Below are 23422 nucleotides of genomic sequence, written 5' to 3' on the forward strand. Positions count from 1 at the left end.
GGACACACACACACCAGAAACATGCCCCATATAAGCAAGCATGCACATACACACATACACACACACACAGTCGCAACACATGCCTGATTTAATGAACCACATGGTAAACCTGCTGCACATACCGCAAATATGTGCAGCAGCACAGCTCCTCTTGTGCGTTGGTAGGTAGTGAAGATATCCTCAGGGAACTCATTGATGGCTGAAAGAAAACAGAAGCATCTCCAAAGTCATGTGTTGGTCTGACAACATCACACATAGCAAAACAACCTATATAATTCAAATAAATCATTTGGGTATAAAACAAACAACAACAATCAAATCATCTTAATGGAAAAATGTGACTTTCCTAGTTAAATAAAATAAATATAATAATTAGGGCTATTTTGTCTACAAGACTTCTGTACCAGGTATTTGCCACTTTATAGAATTATCCAAAGATATCTTTGCCTTTATCACACTCAATGTCCTGCCTCAAAGAGCTAGATGAGTCTGAAAGTCTTGCGTCAAAGAGCTAGATGAGTCTGAAAGTCTTGCCTCAAAGAGCTAGATGAGTCTGAATGTCCTGCCTCAAAGAGCTAGATGAGTCTGAATGTCCTGCCTCAAAGAGCTAGATGAGTCTGAATGTCCTGCCTCAAAGAGCTAGATGAGTCTGAATGTCCTGCTTCAAAGAGCTAGATGAGTCTGAAAGTCTTGCCTCAAAGAGCTAGATGAGTCTGAAAGTCCTGCTTCAAAGAGCTAGATGAGTCTGAAAGTCCTGCTTCCAAACTAGAGCTTGAGGCTTAACCTGCTTAAAAGAGTTTGATTGTCTCAGACAAAATCTAAAAGTCTGAGTTCATCCTGCCTCTGGGATCTGTATGGGTGAGTCTCAGTCCTGCCTCTAGATCTATGTGGGTGAGTCTTAGTCCTGCCTCTAGATCTGTGTGGGTAAGTCTCAGTCCTGCCTCGAGATCTGTATGGGCGAGTCTCAGTCCTGCCTCTAGATCTATGTGGGTGAGTCTCAGTCCTGCCTCTAGATCTGTGTGGGTGAGTCTCAGTCCTGCCTCTAGATCTGTGTGGATGAGTCTCAGTCCTGCCTCTAGATCTGTGTGGGTGAGTCTCAGTCCTGCCACTAGATCTGTGTGGGTGAGTCTCAGTCCTGCCTCTAGATTGATGTGGGTGAGTCTCAGTACTGCCTCTAGATCTGTGTGGGTGAGTCACAGTCCTGCCTTCTACATCTGTGTGGATGAGTCTCAGTCCTGCCTCTCGATCTGTGTGGGTGAGTCTCAGTCCTGCCTCTAGATCTGTGTGGGTGAGACTCAGTCCTGCCTCTAGATCTGTGTGGGTGAGTCTCAGTCCGGCCTCTAGATCTGTGTGGGTGGGTCTCAGTCCTCCCTCCATATCTGTGTGGGTGAGTCTCAGTCCTGCCTCTAGATATGGGTGGGTGAGTCTCAGTCCTGCCTCGAGAGCTATGTGGTGAGTCTCAGTCCTGCCTCTAGATCTGTGTGGGTGAGTCTCAGTCCTGCCTCTATTTCTGTGTGGGTGAGTCTCATTCCTGCCTCTAGTTCTGTGTGGGTAAGTCTCAGTCTTGCCTCTAGATCTGTATGGGCGAGTCTCAGTCCTGCCTCTAGATTTGGGTGAGTGAGTCTCATTCTTGCCTCTAGATCTGTGTGGGTGAGTCACAGTCCTGCCTTCTATATCTGTGTGGGTGAGTCTCAGTCCTGCCTCTAGATCTGTGTGTGTCAGTCTCAGTCCTGCCTCTATATTTGTTTAGGTGAGTCTCAGTCCTGCCTCTAGTTATGTGTGGGTGAGTCTCAGTCCTGCCTCTAGATTGTGTGGATGAGTCTCAGTCCTGCCTCTAGATCTGTGTGGGTTAGACTCAGTCCTGCCTCTAGATCTATGTGGGTGAGTCTCAGTCCTGCCTCTAGAGCTATGTGGGTGAGTCTCAGTCCTGCCTCTAGAGCTATGTGGATGAGCCCTAGTCCTGTCTCTATATCTGTGTGGGTGAGTCTCAGTCATGCCTCTAGATCTGTGTGGGTGAGTCTCATTCCTGTCTCTAGTTCTGTGTGGGTAAGTCTCAGTCCTGCCTCTAGATTGTGTGGATGAGTCTCAGTCCTGCCTCTAGATCTGTGTGGGTTAGACTCAGTCCTGTCTCTAGTTCTGTGTGGGTAAGTCTCAGTCCTGCCTCTACGTCTGTATGGGTGAGTCTCAGTCCTGCCTCTAGATTTGGGTGAGAGAGTCTCAGTCCAGCCTTCTATATCTGTGTGGGTGAGTCTCAGTCCTGCCTCTAGATCTGTGTGGGTGAGACTCAGTCCTGACTCTAGATCTGTGTGGGTAAGTCTCAGTCCTGCCTCTACATCTGTATGGGTGAGTCTCAGTCCTGCCTCTAGATTTGGGTGAGTGAGTCTCAGTCCTGGCTTCTATATCTGTGTGGGTGAGTCTCAGTCCTGCCTCTAGATCTGTGTGGGTGAGTCTCATTCCTGTCTCTAGTTCTGTGTGGGTAAGTCTCAGTCCTGCCTCTACATCTGTATGGGTGAGTCTCAGTCCTGCCTCTAGATCTGTGTGGGTGAGACTCAGTCCTGACTCTATATTTGTGTGGGTGAGTCTCAGTCCTGCCTCTAGATCTGTGTGGGTGAGACTCAGTCTTGACTCTAGATTTGTAAGTCGCTCTGGATAAGAGCGTCTGCTAAATGACTTAAATGTAAATGTAAATGTAGATCTGTGTGGTTGAGTTTCAGTCCTGCCTCTCGATCTATGTGTGTGAGTCTCAGTCCTTCCTCTAGATCTGTGTGGGTGAGTCTCAGTCCTGCCTCTAGAGCTGTGTGGGTGAGTCTCAGTCATGCCTCTAGATCTGTGTGGGTGAATCTCAGTCCTGCCTCTAGATCTGTATGGGCGAGACTCAGTCCTGCTTCTATCTCTGTGTGGGTTAGTCTCAGTCCTGCCTCTAGATTGTATGGATGAGTCTCAGTCCTGCCTCTAGATCTGTGTGGGTTAGACTCAGTCCTGCCTCTAGATCTATGTGGGAGAGTCTCAGTCCTGCCTCTATATCTGTGTGGGTGAGTCTCAGTCCTGCATCTAGATCTGTGTGGGTGAGTCTCATTCCTGTCTCTAGTTCTGTGTGGGTAAGTCTCAGTCCTGCCTCTACATCTGTATGGGTGAGTCTCAGTCCTGCCTCTAGATTTGGGTGAGTGAGTCTCAGTCCTGCCTTCTATATCTGTGTGGGTGAGTCTCAGTCCTGCCTCTAGATCTGTGTGGGTGAGTCTCAGTCCTGCCTCTAGATCTGTGTGGGTAAGACTCAGTCCTGCCTCTACATCTGTATGGGTGAGTCTCAGACCTGCCTCTAGATTTGGGTGAGTGAGTCTCAGTCCTGGCTTCTATATCTGTGTGGGTGAGTCTCAGTCCTGCCTCTAGATCTGTGTGGGTGAGTCTCATTCCTGTCTCTAGTTCTGTGTGGGTAAGTCTCAGTCCTGCCTCTACATCTGTATGGGTGAGTCTCAGTCCTGCCTCTAGATCTGTGTGGGTGAAACTCAGTCCTGACTCTATATTTGTGTGGGTGAGTCTCAGTCCTGCCTCTAGATCTGTGTGGGTGAGACTCAGTCTTGACTCTAGATCTGTGTGCTTGAGTTTCAGTCCTGTCTCTCGATCTATGTGTGTGAGTCTCAGTCCTTCCTCTAGATCTGTGTGGGTGAGTCTCAGTCCTGCCTCTAGAGCTGTGTGGGTGAGTCTCAGTCATGCCTCTAGATCTGTGTGGGTGAATCTCAGTCCTGCCTCTAGATCAGTATTGGCGAGACTCAGTCCTGCTTCTATCTCTGTGTGGGTTAGTCTCAGTCTTGCCTCTAGATTGTGTGGATGATTCTCAGTCCTGCCTCTAGATCTGTGTGGGTTAGACTCAGTCCTGCCTCTAGATCTATGTGGGTGAGTCTCAGTCCTGCCTCTAGAGCTATGTGGGTGAGTCTCAGTCCTGCCTCTCGAGCTATGTGGTTGAGTCTCAGTCCTGCCTCTATATCTGTGTGGGTGAGTCTCAGTCCTGCCTCTAGATCTGTGTGGGTGAGTCTCATTCCTGTCTCTAGTTCTGTGTGGGTAAGTCTCAGTCCTGCCTCTACATCTGTATGGGTGAGGCTCAGTCCTGCCTCTAGATTTGGGTGAGTGAGTCTCAGTCCTGCCTTCTATATCTGTGTGGGTGAGTCTCAGTCCTGCCTCTAGATCTGTGTGGGTGAGACTCAATCCTGACTCTAGATTTGTGTGGGTGAGTCTCAGTCCTGCCTCGAGATCTGTGTGGGTGAGACTCAGTCTTGACTCTAGATCTATGTGGTTGAGTTTTAGTCCTGCCTCTCGATCTATGTGTGTGAGTCTCAGTCCTTCCTCTGGATCTGTGTGGGTGAGTCTCAGTCCTGCCTCTAGAGCTGTGTGGGTGAGTCTCAGTCATGCCTCTAGATCTGTGTGGGTGAATCTCAGTCCTGCCTCTAGATCTGTATGGGCGAGACTCAGTCCTGCTTCTATCTCTGTGTGGGTTAGTCTCAGTCCTGCCTCTAGATTGTGTGGATGAGTCTCAGTCCTGCCTCTAGATCTGTGTGGGTTAGACTCAGTCCTGCCTCTAGATCTGTGTGGGTGAGTTTCAGTCCTGCCTCTCAATCTATGTGTGTGAGTCTCAGTCCTTCCTCTAGATCTGTGTGGGTGAGTCTCAGTCCTGCCTCTAGAGCTGTGTGGGCGGGTCTCAGTCATGCCTCTAGATCTGTGTGGGTGAATCTCAGCCCTGCCTCTAGATCTGTATGGACGAGTATCAGTCCTGCCTCTATCTCTGTGTGGGTGAGTCTCAGTCCTGCCTCTAGATCTGTGTGGGTGAGTCTCAGTCCTGCCTCTAGATTGTGTGGATGAGTCTCAGTCCTGCCTCTACATCTGTATGGGTGAGTCTCAGTCCTGCCTCTAGATTTGGGTGAGTGAGTCTCAGTCCTGCCGTCTAGATCTGTGTGGGTGAGTCTCAGTCCTGCCTCTAGATCTGTGTGGGTGAGTCTCATTCCTGCCTCTAGATCTGTGTGGGTGAGTCTCATTCCTGCCTCTAGATCTGTGTGGGTGAGTCTCATTCCTGCCTCTAGATCTGTGTGGGTGAGTCTCAGTCCTGCCTCTAGATCTGTATGGACGAGTCTCAGTCCTGCCTCTATCTCTGTGTGGGTGAGTCTCAGTCCTGCCTCTAGATCTGTGTGGTTGAGTCTCAGTCCTGCCTCTAGATTGTGTGGATGAGTCTCAGTCCTGCCTCTACATCTGTATGGGTGAGTCTCAGTCCTGCCTCTAGATTTGGGTGAGTGAGTCTCAGTCCTGCCTTCTATATCTGTGTGGGTGAGTCTCAGCCCTGCCTCTAGATCTGTGTGGGTGAGTCTCAGTCCTGCCTCTAGATCTGTGTGGGTGAGTCTCATTCCTGCCTCTAGATCTGTGTGTGTGAGTCTCAGTCCTGCCTCTAGATCTGTGTGGGTGAATCTCAGTCCTGCCTCGAGATCTGTGTGGGTGAGTCTCATTCCTGTCTCTAGTTCTGTGTGGGTAAGTCTCAGTCCTGCCTCTAGATCTGTGTGGGTGAGACTCAGTCCTGACTCTATATTTGTGTGGGTGAGTCTCAGTCCTGCCTCCAGATCTGTGTGGGTGAGACTCAGTCTTGACTCTAGATCTGTGTGGTTGAGTTTCAGTCCTGCCTCTCGATCTATGTGTGTGAGTCTCAGTCCTTCCTCTAGATCTGTGTGGGTGAGTCTCAGTCCTGCCTCTAGAGCTGTGTGGGTGAGTCTCAGTCATGCCTCTAGATCTGTGTGGGTGAATCTCAGTCCTGCCTCTAGATCTGTATGGGCGAGACTCAGTCCTGCTTCTATCTCTGTGTGGGTTAGTCTCAGCCCTCCTCTAGATTGTGTGGATGATTCTCAGTCCTGCCTCTAGATCTGTGTGGGTTAGACTCAGTCCTGCCTCTAGATCTATGTGGGTGAGTCTCAGTCCTGCCTCTAGAGCTATGTGGGTGAGTCTCAGTCCTGCCTCTAGAGCTATGTGGATGAGTCTCAGTCCTGCCTCTATATCTGTGTGGGTGAGTCTCAGTCCTGCCTCTAGATCTGTGTGGGTGAGTCTCATTCCTGTCTCTAGTTCTGTGTGGGTAAGTCTCAGTCCTGCCTCTACATCTGTATGGGTGAGTCTCAGTCCTGCCTCTAGATTTGGGTGAGTGAGTCTCAGTCCTGCCTTCTATATCTGTGTGGGTGAGTCTCAGTCCTGCCTCTAGATCTGTGTGGGTGAGACTCAGTCCTGACTCTAGATTTGTGTGGGTGAGTCTCAGTCCTGCCTCTAGATCTGTGTGGGTAAGACTCAGTCTTGACTCTAGATCTGTGTGGGTGAGACTCAGTCCTGACTCTATATTTGTGTGGGTGAGTCTCAGTCCTACCTCTAGATCTGTGTGGGTTAGACTCAGTCCTGACTCTATATTTGTGTGGGTGAGTCTCAGTCCTACCTCTAGATCTGTGTGGGTGAGACTCAGTCTTGACTCTAGATCTGTGTGGTTGAGTTTTAGTCCTGCCTCTCGATCTATGTTTGTGAGTCTCAGTCCTTCCTCTAGATCTGTGTGGGTGAGTCTCAGTCCTGCCTCTAGAGCTGTGTGGGTGAGTCTCAGTCATGCCTCTAGATCTGTGTGGGTGAGACTCAGTCCTGACTCTATATTTGTGTGGGTGAGTCTCAGTCCTGCCTCTAGATCTGTGCGGGTGAGACTCAGTCTTGACTCTAGATCTGTGTGGTTGAGTTTCAGTCCTGCCTCTCGATCTATGTGTGTGAGTCTCAGTCCTTCCTCTAGATCTGTGTGGGTGAGTCTCAGTCCTGCCTCTAGAGCTGTGTGGGTGAGTCTCAGTCATGCCTCTAGATCTGTATGGGCGAGACTCAGTCCTGCTTCTATCTCTGTGTGGGTTAGTCTCAGTCATGCCTCTAGATTGTGTGGATGAGCTCAGTCCTGCCTCTAGATCTGTGTGGGTTAGACTCAGTCCTGCCTCTAGATCTATGTGGGTGAGTCTCAGTCCTGCCTCTAGAGCTATGTGGGTGAGTCTCAGTCCTGCCTCTAGAGCTATGTGGATGAGTCTCAGTCCTGCCTCTATATCTGTGTGGGTGAGTCTCAGTCCTGCCTCTAGATCTGTGTGGGTGAGTCTCATTCCTGTCTCTAGTTCTGTGTGGGTAAGTCTCAGTCCTGCCTCTACATCTGTATGGGTGAGTCTCAGTCCTGCCTCTAGATTTGGGTGAGTGAGTCTCAGTCCTGCCTTCTATATCTGTGTGGGTGAGTCTCAGTCCTGCCTCTAGATCTGTGTGGGTGAGACTCAGTCCTGACTCTAGATTTGTGTGGGCGAGTCTCAGTCCTGCCTCTAGATCTGTGTGGGTGAGACTCAGTCTTGACTCTAGATCTGTGTGGTTGAGTTTCAGTCCTGCCTCTCGATCTATGTGTGTGAGTCTCAGTCCTTCCTATAGATCTGTGTGGGTGAGTCTCAGTCCTGCCTCTAGAGCTGTGTGGGCGGGTCTCAGTCATGCCTCTAGATCTGTGTGGGTGAATCTCAGCCCTGCCTCTAGATCTGTATGGACGAGTCTCAGTCCTGCCTCTATCTCTGTGTGGGTGAGTCTCAGTCCTGCCTCTAGATCTGTGTGGGTGAGTCTCAGTCCTGCCTCTAGATTGTGTGGATGAGTCCCAGTCCTGCCTCTACATCTGTATGGGTGAGTCTCAGTCCTGCCTCTAGATTTGGGTGAGTTAGTCTCAGTCCTGCCTTCTATATCTGTGTGGGTGAGTCTCAGTCCTGCCTCTAGATCTGTGTGGGTGAGTCTCAGTCCTGCCTCTAGATATGTGTGGGTGAGTCTCATTCCTGCCTCTAGATCTGTGTGGGTGAGTCTCAGTCCTGCCTCTAGATCTGTGTGGGTGAGTCTCAGTCCTGCCTCTAGATCTGTATGGACGAGTCTCAGTCCTGCCTCTATCTCTGTGTGGGTGAGTCTCAGTCCTGCCTCTAGATCTGTGTGGGTGAGTCTCAGTCCTGCCTCTAGATTGTGTGGATGAGTCTCAGTCCTGCCTCTACATCTGTATGGGTGAGTCTCAGTCCTGTCTCTAGATTTGGGTGAGTGAGTCTCAGTCCTGCCTTCTATATCTGTGTGGGTGAGTCTCAGTCCTGCCTCTAGATCTGTGTGGGTGAGTCTCAGTCCTGCCTCTAGATCTGTGTGGGTGAGTCTCATTCCTGCCTCTAGATCTGTGTGTGTGAGTCTCAGTCCTGCCTCTAGATCTGTGTGGGTGAGTCTCAGTCCTGCCTCTAGATCTGTGTGGGTGAGACTCAGTCTTGACTCTAGATCTGTGTGGTTGAGTTTCAGTCCTGTCTCTCGATCTATGTGTGTGAGTCTCAGTCCTTCCTCTAGATCTGTGTGGGTGAGTCTCAGTCCTTTCTCTAGAGCTGTGTGGGCGAGTCTCAGTCATGCCTCTAGATCTGTGTGGGTAAATCTCAGTCCTGCCTCTAGATCTGTATGGGCGAGTCTCAGTCCTGCCTCTATCTCTGTGTGGTTGAGTCTCAGTCCTGCCTCTAGATTGTGTGGATGAGTCTCAGTTCTGCCTCGAGATCTGTGTGGGTGAGTCTCAGTCCTGCCTCTAGAGCTGTGTGGGCGAGTCTCAGTCATGCCTCTAGATCTGTGTGGGTGAATCTCAGTCCTGCCTCGAGATCTGTGTGGGTGAGTCTCAGTCCTGACTAGAGCTGTGTGGGCGAGTCTCAGTCATGCCTCTAGATCTATGTGGGTGAGTCTCAGTCCTGCCTCTAGAGCTATGTGGGTGAGTCTCAGTCCTGCCTCTAGAGCTATGTGGATGAGTCTCAGTCCTGCCTCTATATCTGTGTGGGCGAGTCTCAGTGCTGCCTCTAGATCTGTGTGGGTGAGTCTCATTCCTGTCTCTAGTTCTGTGTGGGTAAGTCTCAGTCCTGCCTCTACATCTGTATGGGTGAGTCTCAGTCCTGCCTCTAGATTTGGGTGAGTGAGTCTCAGTCCTGCCTTCTATATCTGTGTGGGTGAGTCTCAGTCCTGCCTCTAGGTCTGTGTGGGTGAGACTCAGTCCTGACTCTAGATTTGTGTGGGTGAGTCTCAGTCCTGCCTCTAGGTCTGTGTGGGTGAGACTCAGTCTTGACTCTAGATCTGTGTGGTTGAGTTTCAGTCCTGCCTCTCGATCTATGTGTGTGAGTCTCAGTCCTTCCTCTAGATCTGTGTGGGTGAGTCTCAGTCCTGCCTCTAGAGCTGTGTGGGCGAGTCTCAGTCATGCCTCTTGATCTGTGTGGGTGAATCTCAGTCCTGCCTCTAGATCTGTATGGACGAGTCTCAGTCCTGCCTCTATCTCTCTGTGGGTGAGTCTCAGTCCTGCCTCTAGATCTGTGTGGGTGAGTCTCAGTCCTGCCTCTAGATTGTGTGGATGAGTCTCAGTCCTGCATCTACATCTGTGTGGGTGAGTCTCTGTCCTGACTCTAGATCTGTGTGGGTGAGTCTCAGTCCTGACTCTAGATCTGTGTGGGTGAGTCTCAGTCCTGCCTCTAGATCTATGTGGGTGAATCTCAATCCTGCCTCTAGAACTATGTGGGTGAGTGCCATGCTTCACCACAGGGTGATCTCCCTCAGGAATGGTAAGCTGTGGAGGGTTAGGCTCTGTTGCCCAAACGGTCCATCTGTTCCTGGATCAGATCAGCAGCCTACTCAGTGCCCCATCTCCAGAGACACAGCGAGATCCATGTGTCCATCTGCAACCTCTCCAACCAATGATGTCATTGCATTCTGTCACCACTCTCTCTGTCTCCTTCCCCCCTCTCTCACCACGTCATCCAGTTGCATCTCTCTCTGGAGGTTGGACAGAAGCCCACTAGACATAAGATGCACACAAGGGATACAGAAGGGAGACGTATGTATGTACTCCGATTCCAATCAAACCACACAGAGAGTACAAATACACAACTAATGAACAGACATCTTTCTCTCTCACCAAATCAATCTAGGCTGATTAAATTAATATATTAATTAATATATCTGTTATTATCAAGTCATAGATAACACATCAAATATAATAACGCAATTCTAAATATTATAATGTACCGATTGAAAATGCAACATAAAAGAATCAAAGAGCAAACGGGTTCACTCAATAAGGGCATGAATAACTGCATATATTGACATTATTATCAACAGTACAGTAGTATTCTCTAGCACCGATAATAGCAGATGTAGCAGCAGTAGTAGTACTATCAGCTTCCCTCCCAGAGGCATATCAAATGGTGGGGACACTGTATCCTTGATCAGATATCCAGCAGGCCCTCAGCAGCCGATTCCCTCCCCCACCGTCCTCCATAACAGAGGACAGGCCTCAAGGTTAACCCCTGGGAAGGGAAAAGAGGAGGGGAAGAGAGGAAGGGATGAGAGGAAGGGAGGGGAGGGGAAGAGAGGAGGGGAAGACAGGACGGGAAGGAGACGGGAGAGCATCTATCTGAGCTGTAAGCTAGATACAGCGTAGCGTCATCAGCAGTCTCCTGCTCCAGTCCACATAGCGCTTACGCAGTCTGTCACTGTCACACCACTAGCCTTGTCTGCTAGCCTTGATTAAACAATTCAACCTGACAACTCATGAAATTTGGAGTCTGCATTTTGATATAGTGTGTTCACAATTGTTACATAGATTCACTGTCAAACGCTCCCTAAAACACTTCTGTGAGCAGGCCTTTCTAATCGACCTGGCCCGGGTATCCTGGAAGGACATTGACCTCATCCTGTCAGTTGAGGATGCCTGGTCATTCTTTAAGAGTAACTTCCTCACCATTTTAGATAAGCATGCTCCGTTCAAAAAATGCAGAACTAAGAACAGATACAGCCCTTGGTTCACTCCAGACCTGACTGCCCTCGACCAGCACAAAAACATCCTTTGGCGGACTGCAATAGCATCGAACAGTCCCCGCGATATGCAACTGTTCAGGGAAGTCAGGAACCAATACACGCAGTCAGTCAGGAAAGCTAAGGCCAGCTTCTTCAGGCAGAAGTTTGCATCCTGTAGCTCCAACTCCAAAAAGTTATGGGACACTGTGAAGTCCATGGAGAACAAGAGCACCTCCTCCCAGCTGCCCACTGCACTGAGGCTAGGGAACACGGGCACCACCGACAAATCCATGATTATCGAAAACTTCAACAAGCATTTCTCAACGGCTGGCCATGCCTTCCGCCTGTCTACTCCTACCTCAGACAACAGCTCCGGCCCCCCCGCAGCTCCTCGCCCAAGCCTCTCCAGGTTCTCCTTTACCCAAATCCAGATAGCAGATGTTCTGAAAGAGCTGCAAAACCTGGACCCGTATAAATCAGCTGGGCTTGACAATCTGGACCCTCTATTTCTGAAACTATCCGCCGACATTGTCTCAACCCCTATTACCAGCCTGTTCAACCTCTCTTTCATATCGTCTCAGATCCCCAAGGATTGGAAAGCTGCCGCAGTCATCCCCCTCTTCAAAGGGGGAGACACCCTGGACCCAAACTGTTACAGACCTATATCCATCCTGCCCTGCCTATCTAAGGTCTTCGAAAGCCAAGTCAACAAACAGGTCACTGACCATCTCCAATCCCACCGTACCTTCTCCGCTATGCAATCTGGTTTCCGAGCCGGTCACGGGTGCACCTCAGCCACACTCAAGGTACTAAACGACATCATAACCGCCATCGATAAAAGACAGTACTGTTCAGCCGTCTTCATCAACCTTGCCAAGGCTTCCGACTCTGTCAATCACCATATTCTTATTGGCAGACTCAGTAGCCTCGGTTTTTCGGATGACTGCCTTGCCTGGTTCACCAATTACTTTGCAGACAGAGTTCAGTGTGTCAAATCGGAGGGCATGTTCTCCGGTCCTCTGGCAGTCTCTATGGGGGTGCCACAGGGTTCAATTCTCGGGCCGACTCTTTTCTCTGTATATATCAATGATGTTTCTCTTGCTGCGGGCGATTCCCTGATCCACCTCTACGCAGACGACACCATTGTATACACTTTCGGCCCGTCATTGGACACTGTGCTATCTAACCTCCAATCGAGCTTCAATGCCATACAACACTCCTTCCGTGGCCTCCAACTGCTCTTAAATGCTAGTAAAACCAAATGCATGCTTTTCAACCGATCGCTGCCTGCACCCGCATGCCCGACTAGGATCACCACACTGGATGGTTCCGACCTTGAATATGTGGACACCTATAAGTACCTAGGTGTCTGGTTAGACTGCAAACTCTCCTTCCAGACCCATATCAAACATCTCCAATCGAAAATCAAATCAAGAATCGGCTTTCTATTCCGCAACAAAGCCTCCTTCACTCACGCTGCCAAGCTTACCCTAGTAAAACTGACTATCCTACCGATCCTCGACTTCGGCGACGTCATCTACAAAATTGCTTCCAACACTCTACTCAGCAAACTGGATGCAGTTTATCACAGTGCCATCCGTTTTGTCACTAAAGCACCTTATACTACCCACCACTGCGACTTGTATGCTCTAGTCGGCTGGCCCTCGCTACATATTCGTCGCCAGACCCACTGGCTTCAGGTCATCTACAAGGCCATGCTAGGCAAAGCTCCGCCTTATCGCAGCTCACTGGTCACGATGGCAACACCCATCCGTAGCACGCGCTCCAGCAGGTGTATCTCATTGATCATCCCTAAAGCCAACACCTCATTCGGCCGCCTTTCGTTCCAGTACTCTGCTGCCTGTGACTGGAACGAATTGCAAAAATCGCTGAAGTTGGAGACTTTTATCTCCCTCACCAACTTCAAACATCAGCTAGCTGAGCAGCTAACCGATCGCTGCAGCTGTACATAATCTATTGGTAAATAGCACACCCATTTTCACCTACCTCATCCCCACAGTTTTTATTTATTTACTTTTCTGCTCTTTTGCACACCAATATCTCTACCTGTACATGATCATCTGATCATTTATCACTCCAGCGTTAATCTGCAATATTGAAATTATTCGCCTACCTCCTCATGCCTTTTGCACACATTGTATATAGACTCTCCTTTTTTCTCTGTGTTATTGACTTGTTAATTGTTTACTCCATGTGTAACTCTGTGTTGTCTGTTCACACTGCTATGCTTTAGGTCAGGTCGCAGTTGCAAATGAGAACCTGTTCTCAACTAGCCTACCTGGTTAAATAAAGGTGAAATAAATAAATAAATAGCGAAAGAGTGAGGCAGTTTTAATTTCCCATATAGACTACAGTATATACTGTCACTAAACAGATTCATTATAAATGTATTGGTTAATAAGTTACGCGTTTGTATAATAGCCTAATGCATTGAAATCAGTTTTGGGTTTTTAAAACTTTGCTCTTATAATTTTTGTTAACAAATTGTAGATCTTTGGCTAACAAATTGTAGATCTTTGGTTTACACATCGTTAATCAAGACACACATAACACTAAACCCCAGAAATAGCACAGATCAATCTGTTGTGTCTAATCTGACTGGACATGAAATGTGCCATAGGAGGACTCCCACCCTAACAACCCTGTGACCGATCGGGGACCATGGACCAGGGTCAGCCAAATGTTTGTGGAGTGTCATTGATGTTTCCTCCCCTAATGGGTAATCCCTTTATGCCGCAATCCTCCTACCCAGGATCCTCCAGGATTCTCCTATCCTGACAGGTGCTCCCTTAAAAGTCAGTTTGAGGAACCCAACCAGCAGTGATCAATAATTGAAGACAACACCATTACTCTCTCTGCAGTAAACAAAAGCCAGCCAGCGCATTCAGCTAGTGCCATGTCTCACAACAACAAATGTGAAGAGACAGACATGCAATCCAGAAGTTAGGTTTGTGTGTGTGTGTGTGTGTGTGTGTGTGTGTGTGTGTGTGTGTGTGTGTGTGTGTGTGTGTGTGTGTGTGTGTGTGTGTGTGTGTGTGTGTGTGTGTGTGTGTGTGTGTGTGTGTGTGTGTGTGTGTGTGTGTGTGTGTGTGTGTGTGTGTGTGTGTGTGTGTGTGTGAAGTTGACTGTTACTGAATTTCTTAATTTCTCTAACAGATAACTAGGCAGCTAGAAAGAGAAAGAGAAAGACAGAGAGAGGGGGGGGACACCCATGTCTGGCACACATACATTTTTGGCAGGTCAAATCTACATTACAACCTCATAGTGGCTGTTTAATTACATGCATGATGCTTGGTTAACTAAGCATGTGCAGAGACAGCGAAAATTCATAATCTGTATCAAATGGTTGAACAGGGAGTACACTGCAGCCACATCGACAGGGCTGCAGTGGAGCGGGTTCGAGAGCTTGGTGTCCAATCACTAAGGACTTAAACAGCGCCTCTTCCCCCTCAGGAAGTTGAAAAGGTTTGGTATGGGCTCTCAAATACTCAAAAAGTTCTACAGCTGCACCACTGACAACATCTTTACTGGCTGCATCACTGCTTGGTATGGCATCTACACCGCCCTCAATCGCATGGCGCTACAGAGGGTGGTGCAGACAGCCCAGTACATCACTGGGGCTAAGCTCCCTACCATCCAGGATCTCTATGTCAGGCGGTGTGAAAGGAAGGCATGGAAAATCGTTAAAGACTCTAGCCATCAAAGCCATAGACTGTTCTCTCTGCCTCCACACAGCAAGTGGTACCGGTGTATCAAGTCTGACACCAATAGACTCCTGAACAGCTTCTATCCCTGAGCCATAAGACTACTAAATAGCTAACAGAATGGCTACATGGACTATTTGTGTTAGATTTTGGCACTGTCTCTATGCACACTCACAGGTCTCTACACACACATGCACACTGTCACTCCAACACACACATAACATGCACACACCTGTATACTGACTACACACATGCACACACACTCACATACAATCATAATTTACACTGCTGCTACTGTTTATTATATATCCTGATGCCTAGTCATCTTACTCCTATACATATCTACTTGTGGTGCGCGGGTCGGCTGTTTATTATATATCCTGATGCCTAGTCATCTTACTCCTATACATATCTACTTGTGGTGCGCGAGTCGGCTGTTTATTATATATCCTGATGCCTAGTCATCTTACTCCTATACATATCTACTTGTGGTGCGCGAGTCGGCTGTTTATTATATATCCTGATGCCTAGTCATCTTACTCCTATACATATCTACTTGTGGTGCGCGAGTCGGCTGTTTATTATATATCCTGATGCCTAGTCATCTTACCCCTATACATATCTACTTGTGGTGCGCAGGTCGGCTGTTTATTATATATCCTGATGCCTAGTCATCTTACCCCTATACATATCTACTTGTGGTGCGCGGGTCGGCTGTTTGTTCACCTGTACCCGCCCGCAATTGTTAACAACCCATCTTCAATCACTCCACTATATTTGATACATTTAAAATCTGAGGCAAGCACCGGAACCTAACCCCTAATATACTGCACCCCTAATATAGAAAATGCGCTGTAGGCTACAGTCAGCTGAACTATTTATTGACAAGGGGTGCAGTATTATTTTGGGCCTGATTTAGATACAGTATGTTTCAGCTTATAATTTCAGACATTTTAGTTGTTAGTCAACTTGTATATAATTAGATACACGCAGCTTCTCTTCTGTCATTATATGTTTCACCTGGAAGACTAAATGAACCTTTGTTCACCAGAATAATGTAATAGATCAATTGAATCAATACATAAATCTAGTTCTTTCGTGGAGCAAAGAAGTTTAGGAACCGGGGAGAAAATGCAATAGCCTGACTCTAAAGAAAACTGAAAAGATTTTCTGTGCCAAATTTCCAAATGACATCAGTTTGACCCAACATGTTTCTGATACGATTTCAGTTTGGCATGTACGCATATTATTTTGTGGATGAATCAGCTTTTATGATCTTGATCAAGATAGTACCTCTACAGATGGTATCTGTCAGGTGCTCCATCTCCGGCCTCTATGTCACCAGGCTACTCTTTATGGAGCACACCTGGCACCATTGTTACGCGCACCTGCGCGTCATCAGACTCCATCACCTCCTTGATTACCTGCCCTATATATGTCACTCCATTTGGTTCCTTCTCCAGGTGTCATTGTTTCTGTTTCTTGTTTTGTTCATTTGTTTATTAAATGATGCACTCCCTGAACTTGCTTCCCAGTGCACACGTTACAGTATCTAACAGCACCTCACAATCATCACACATAACACTGCTATCATCCTCGTTTACCACTTCAGAAAATCTTCCCCAAACATACTGCTCCTCCCTTTTCTTTATTTTCAAATTCCCATTTCGCAGCTTTTCTATTATTGAATTAAACTCTGACATTGTTCTTTTTGCCTTTGTGGATCGACATTAACTTGTTCTGCCCATTCCAAAAAGCATTTGATGATTGACATGTAGGCTACTTGGCGTGCGTACAGTTAGGTCTTAAAGTTTAGGCCCCTAAAACAGGGGTTCCTAAACTTTTTCAGCCTGGAAACACCCCCAAAAATCTGTTTTCTCCTGGGACCCAAGCTTAGGGAAATATGCAACTATACATACATTCCAGTACATTTCATTGCCCTTATGCCTAAAACAAATGCAATATAGAGAACAACAAATAACAATCAAATGAAAAATACATATAAATATCTATTCATGTTTGTTTTCCCCCATTAAAAACACTCATACAGTTGAAGTTGGGAGTTCACATACACTTAGATTGGAGTCATTAAAACTCATTCTTCAACCACTCCACAAATTTCTTGTTAACAAACTAGTTTTGGCAAGTCGGTTAGGACATCTACATTGTGCATGACAAGAGTCATTTTTCCAAAAATTGTTTACAGACAGATTATTTCACTTATAATTCACTGTATCACAATTCCAGTGAGTCAGAAGTTGACATACACTAAGTTGACTTTGCCTTTAAACAGCTTGGAAATTCCAGAAAATTATGTCATGGCTTTAGAAGAGTCTGATAGGCTAATTGACATCATTGGATTCAATTGGAGGTGTACCTGTGGGTGTATTTCAAGGTCTACCTTCACACTCAGTGCCTCTTTGCTTGACATCATGGGAAAATCTAAAGAAATCAGCTAAGACCTCAGAAAAACAATTGTAGACCTCCTCAAGTCTGGTTCATCCTTGGGAGCAATTTCCAAATGCCTGAAGGTACCACATTCATCTGTAAAGCAGTTTGACACATATAACAACACAGAGTTACACATGGAATAAACAAACATACAGTCAATAACACAATAGTAAAAATCTATATACAGTATGTGGAAATTAGATAAGATAAGGGAGGTATAAAGGCAATAAATAGGCCATGGTGGGCCATAATTACAATATACCAATTAAAACACTGGAGCTGGAGACTCATATCTCCCTCACTAACTTTAAGCATCAGCTATCAGAGCAGCTCACAGATCATTGCACCTGTACTTAGCCCATCTGCAAATAGCCTATCCAACTACCTCATCACCATGTTTTTATTTAAATTTGATTTTTTGCTCCTATGCACCCGTTTCTCTACTTGCACATTTATCTTCTGCACATCTATCACTCCAGTGTTTAATTGCTAATTTGTATTTACTTCGCCCACTACATCCTATTTATTGCCTTACCTCCCTTATCTTACCTTATATGCACACACTGTATATAGATTTTTTTTCTATTGTGTTATTGACTGTATGTTTGTTTATTCCATATGTAACTCTGTGTTGTTATATGTGTCGAACTGCTATGCTTTATCTTGGCCAGGTTGCAGTTGTAAATGAGAACTTGTTCTCAACTGGCCTAACTGGTTAAATGAAGGTGAAAAAATAATAATAATAATGCGTCCTCCAAATGGACAATGACCACAAGCATACTTCCAAAGCTTTGGCAAAATGGCTTAAAAGGACACCAAAGTCAAGGTATTGGAGTGGCTATCACAACGCCCTGACCTCAATTCCGCAACATTTGTGGACAGAATTGGAAAAAAACTGAGTTTAATTTATTTTGGCTAAGGTGTATTTAAACTTCTGACTTCAACAGTACATATCTGTTTAGGTTGGAAGTGGTGCTGTTACAATATAATAAATCATTTTTATTTTGAAGTGGAATAAACTGATTGATCACATCACACAGATGTAGACCAGAAAACACACACACACACACACTGTCCTAATGAGAGGTACAGTATGTGGCTGGTTGAAGTTTTCAACAAGCATGTGTATTTGGGCTCCGTTTTTGACAGTGCAACACTGAGGTCATGCTCGGCCTTGAAACTGTATTTCAGAGTTGAGAACCCTGACTCGCATAGGTATGTGGTGCCAAACTGGATCAGAACATCTATTGCTTTTTCAGTCGGGCAAAATACCACTTCCTGCTGTAGATGAGCAAGCCAGAACTGTGTGTGTTTGCCTCAAACAGCATCTTGCTTCAATCAGCTTATTCCAGTTAAGAATAATAATGATTACGTGTATTTTAACAGCAACAGTTTCAACCTAGTCTTTCTTTCAACAATCATTTCTACAGTAAGATGTACAGTAGGCCTGATCAGTTTTCATCTTTTTCTTTACTGTTATTTGGGTTGCACTATCAGTAGCTAGCTTGCTTTGGCGAATGTTAGCTATTAGCTGTGTACAAGGCCAGGGGATGGTTCGAAAAAGAAACTCACATCTACCTCTATGATAGTTAGTACTCCCTTATTTCTGCTTATCATCACCTGGTATATAATGACAACAAAGCCTTGCTAGCTGACTTGCTTTTCCACTGTCGAAGCACTGTTTCCAGAAGCATTCTGCCTTGCTCTGAAAGAACTCCCTGGGTTTACTACCATGTCGCGGATGTTTGGTCAGGACGTGTCGTTTAATTAATTTGTTCGTTTTGAGAGACTCATTACTGAGCACTTCCCCGCACAAAACACATTGTGGGGGCACTGACACATGAGTGACAAGACAGGGCATCATCTGCTGCTGAACGACAGCACATGACGCAGAGCTGTCGTTCAGCAGCAGATGATGCCCTGTCTGTCACTGACTTGTCAGTGCCCCCACAATGTGTTTTGTGCGGGGAAGTGCTCAGTAACTCTACTCTGTCTGAACACTACAAACACAAAGAGCAGAAGAAAGAGAGGTGGGGTTTACGATTCCTCTTTGAGCTAAAGAGTGTCTCTGAAATAGCCATTACTAATGACAACCATATTTAGCTACTTACTTTCATTCTCAAGGCCAAGAAAAACAATTGTTAACTATATCGAAGCCTGCTGATATACACTACATTATGTTTATCATTGCCAAATATTAAACATTTTCTAAATATGACTCCTGATTTGTATTGATGGTTGGAATTCAAGTTGAAGGATAAAAGTGATGCTGGTGCTTTTTTGAAAGGGATGATGCATTTTGAGCATTAAGAAGGCATGATATAATTATATAATTGCTTTTGAATGGCATAGTAAATCAATAATGAAAATAAACATCTAATTATCTCAGATGAGACTCATAATTAACTCATTACATACATAATTGCTTGCTTTGTACCTGGGATATGGCTTTGCATCTTGCAGATACCAGCTGCAAGTCTACAGCTACTAATTGTAACGATCATCTGTTGAAGAAGGTGTGGACCAAAGGGCAGAGTGGTAAGTGTGCATTCTGTAACGGTCGTCTGTTGAAGAAGGTGTGGACCAAAGGGCAGCGTGGTAAGTGTGCATTCTGTAACGGTCGTCTGTTGAAGAAGGTGAGGACCAAAGGGCAGCGTGGTAAGTGTGCATTCTGTAACGGTCGTCTGTTGTAGGTGTGAACCAAAGGGCAGCGTGGTAAGTGTGCATTCTGTAACGGTCGTCTGTTGAAGAAGGTGAGGACCAAAGGGCAGCGTGGTAAGTGTGCATTCTGTAACGGTCGTCTGTTGTAGGTGTGAACCAAAGGGCAGCGTGGTAAGTGTGCATTCTGTAACGGTCGTCTGTTGAAGAAGGTGTGGACCAAAGGGCAGCGTGGTAAGTGTGCATTCTGTAACGGTCGTCTGTTGAAGAAGGTGTTGATCAAAGGGAGCGTGGTAAGTGTTCATTCTGTAACGATCGTCTGTTGAAGAAGGTGTGGACCAAAGCGCAACGTGGTAAGTGTGCATTCTGTAACGGTCGTCTGTTGAAGAAGGTGTGGACCAAAGGGCAGCGTGGTAAGTGTGCATTCTGTAACGGTCGTCTGTTGAAGAAGGTGTGGACCAAAGGGCAACGTGGTAAGTGTGAATTCTGTAACGATCGTCTGTTGTAGGTGTGAACCAAAGGGCAGCGTGGTAAGTGTGTATTCTGTAACGGTCGTCTGTTGAAGAAGGTGTGGACCAAAGGGCAAAGTGGTAAGTGTGCATTCTGTAACGGTCGTCTGTTGTAGGTGTGAACCAAAGGACATCGTGGTAAGTGTTCATTCTGTAACGGTCGTCTGTTGTAGGTGTGAACCAAAGGGCAGCGTGGTAAGTGTGCATTCTGTAACGGTCGTCTGTTGAAGAAGGTGTGGACCAAAGGGCAGCGTGGTAAGTGTGCATTCTGTAACGGTCGTATGTTGAAGAAGGTGTGGACCAAAGGGAGCGTGGAAAGTGTGAATTCTGTAACGTTCGTCTGTTGAAGAAAGTGAGGACCAAAGGGCAGCGTGGTAAGTGTGCATTCTGTAACGGTCGTCTGTTGTAGGTGTGAACCAAAGGGCAGCGTGGTAAGTGTGAATTCTGTAACGGTCGTCTGTTGAAGAAGGTGAGGACCAAAGTGCAGCGTGGGAAGTGTTCCTTCTGTAACGATCGTCTGTTGAAGAAGGTGAGGACCAAAGGGCAGGGTGGTAAGTGTGCATTCTGTAACGATCGTCTGTTGAAGAAGGTGAGGACCAAAGGTCAGCGTGGTAGGTGTTCATTCTGTAACGGTCGTCTGTTGAAGAAGGTGAGGACCAAAGGTCAGCGTGGTAAGTGTTCATTCTGTACCGATCGTCTGTTGAAGAAGGTGTGGACCAAAGCGCAACGTGGTAAGTGTGCATTCTGTAACGGTCGTCTGTTGAAGAAGGTGTGGACCAAAGGGCAGCGTGGTAAGTGTGCATTCTGTAACGGTCGTCTGTTGAAGAAGGTGTGGACCAAAGGGCAAAGTGGTAAGTGTGAATTCTGTAACGATCGTCTGTTGTAGGTGTGAACCAAAGGGCAGCGTGGTAAGTGTGTATTCTGTAACGGTCGTCTGTTGAAGAAGGTGTGGACCAAAGGGCAGCGTGGTAAGTGTGAATTCTGTAACGGTCGTCTGTTGTAGGTGTGAACCAAAAGGCATCGTGGTAAGTGTTCATTCTGTAACGGTCGTCTGTTGTAGGTGTGAACCAAAGGGCAGCGTGGTAAGTGTGCATTCTGTAACGGTCGTCTGTTGAAGAAGGTGTGGACCAAAGGGCAGCGTGGTAAGTGTGCATTCTGTAACGGTCGTATGTTGAAGAAGGTGTGGACCAAAGGGAGCGTGGAAAGTGTGAATTCTGTAACGTTCGTCTGTTGAAGAAGGTGAGGACCAAAGGGCAGCGTGGTAAGTGTGCATTCTGTAACGGTCGTCTGTTGTAGGTGTGAACCAAAGGGCAGCGTGGTAAGTGTGAATTCTGTAACGGTCGTCTGTTGAAGAAGGTGAGGACCAAAGTGCAGCGTGGGAAGTGTTCCTTCTGTAACGGTCGTCTGTTGAAGAAGGTGAGGACCAAAGTGCAGCGTGGGAAGTGTTCCTTCTGTAACGATCGTCTGTTGAAGAAGGTGAGGACCAAAGGGCAGGGTGGTAAGTGTGCATTCTGTAACGATCGTCTGTTGAAGAAGGTGAGGACCAAAGGTCAGCGTGGTAGGTGTTCATTCTGTAACGGTCGTCTGTTGAAGAAGGTGAGGACCAAAGGTCAGCGTGGTAAGTGTTCATTCTGTAACGATCGTCTGTTGAAGAAGGTGTGGACCAAAGCGCAACGTGGTATGTGTGCATTCTGTAACGGTCGTCTGTTGAAGAAGGTGTGGACCAAAGGGCAGCGTGGTAAGTGTGCATTCTGTAACGGTCGTCTGTTGAAGAAGATGTGGACCAAAGGGCAAAGTGGTAAGTGTGAATTCTGTAACGATCGTCTGTTGTAGGTGTGAACCAAAGGGCAGCGTGGTAAGTGTGTATTCTGTAACGGTCGTCTGTTGAAGAAGGTGTGGACCAAAGGGCAGCGTGGTAAGTGTGCATTCTGTAACGGTCGTCTGTTGTAGGTGTGAACCAAAGGGCATCGTGGTAAGTGTTCATTCTGTAACGGTCGTCTGTTGTAGGTGTGAACCAAAGGGCAGCGTGGTAAGTGTGCATTCTGTAACGGTCGTCTGTTGAAGAAGGTGTGGACCAAAGGGCAGCGTGGTAAGTGTGCATTCTGTAACGGTCGTATGTTGAAGAAGGTGTGGACCAAAGGGAGCGTGGAAAGTGTGAATTCTGTAACGTTAGTCTGTTGAAGAAGGTGAGGACCAAAGGGCAGCGTGGTAAGTGTGCATTCTGTAACGGTCGTCTGTTGTAGGTGTGAACCAAAGGGCAGCGTGGTAAGTGTGAATTCTGTAACGGTCGTCTGTTGAAGAAGGTGAGGACCAAAGTGCAGCGTGGGAAGTGTTCCTTCTGTAACGATCGTCTGTTGAAGAAGGTGAGGACCAAAGGGCAGGGTGGTAAGTGTGCATTCTGTAACGATCGTCTGTTGAAGAAGGTGAGGACCAAAGGTCAGCGTGGTAGGTGTTCATTCTGTAACGGTCGTCTGTTGAAGAAGGTGAGGACCAAAGGTCAGCGTGGTAAGTGTTCATTCTTTTATTTCAACTGAACACTAAATTACAAAAATAACACAGAGAATGAACGAAAACCAAAACAGTCCTGTCAGGTGCAGAAACACAAAACAGAAAATAACTACCACAAAAAACATGTGGGAAAAAGCTACCAAAGTATGGTTCCCAATCAGAGACAACAATAGACAGCTGTCCCTGATTGAGAACCATACCCGGCCAAAACAAAGGAATACAAAAACATAGAGAAAGGAACATAGAATTCCCACCCAAATCACACCCTGACCAAACCAAAATAGAGACATCAAAAGCTCTAAGGTCAGGGCGTGACACTAATGTGGAGATACTGAACATTGCTGACCGTCTTAGAAGACTAGGTCTGGATATCCACCCTCTTTACATATTGTTTTGTTTTTATTGAAAGGAAAGGAAATGAAGGTGAGACAGATAGAGGTGTATCTGGTGTAGAGTGGATTGGTGGGGCCGGGACAAATCGCAGGCATACAGCACATTTACAATTTTAAACAACAACCATGCAAAAGCTCCTTTCTGCCTTATGCTCCAGACAGACGAACTTTGCACAGTACAGCTGTGTACTTCTCAACACCACTCCAGAAGTGACGTCAGAGTGATAATTAGGGATGGCACAACTATTGTATAATCATGTAACCGCCGATTATGGATGAAGACCGTCATTTATTTCATTTTCTGGTGTAACGGACAGTGGAAGACGGGACGGCAGGGCAT

General features: G+C 46.8%; 1 protein-coding gene across 5 annotated transcripts in view; it reads right to left on the bottom strand.

The window, feature by feature from the left end:
* LOC124046598 (sodium/potassium/calcium exchanger 4-like) overlaps positions 1-23422 on the bottom strand; it is a 51531-nt gene that overhangs the window by 17597 nt on the left and 10512 nt on the right. For all 5 annotated transcript variants that reach the window (XM_046367149.1, XM_046367151.1, XM_046367154.1 and 2 more), the window contains exon 3: positions 123-199. In XM_046367149.1, the coding sequence (XP_046223105.1) occupies positions 123-199 (77 nt within the window). The remainder of the gene's footprint in view (positions 1-122; positions 200-23422) is intronic.

The sequence above is a fragment of the Oncorhynchus gorbuscha genome, linkage group LG10 (assembly GCF_021184085.1).
Source record: "Oncorhynchus gorbuscha isolate QuinsamMale2020 ecotype Even-year linkage group LG10, OgorEven_v1.0, whole genome shotgun sequence".
Taxonomy (NCBI): Eukaryota; Metazoa; Chordata; class Actinopteri; order Salmoniformes; family Salmonidae; genus Oncorhynchus; species Oncorhynchus gorbuscha.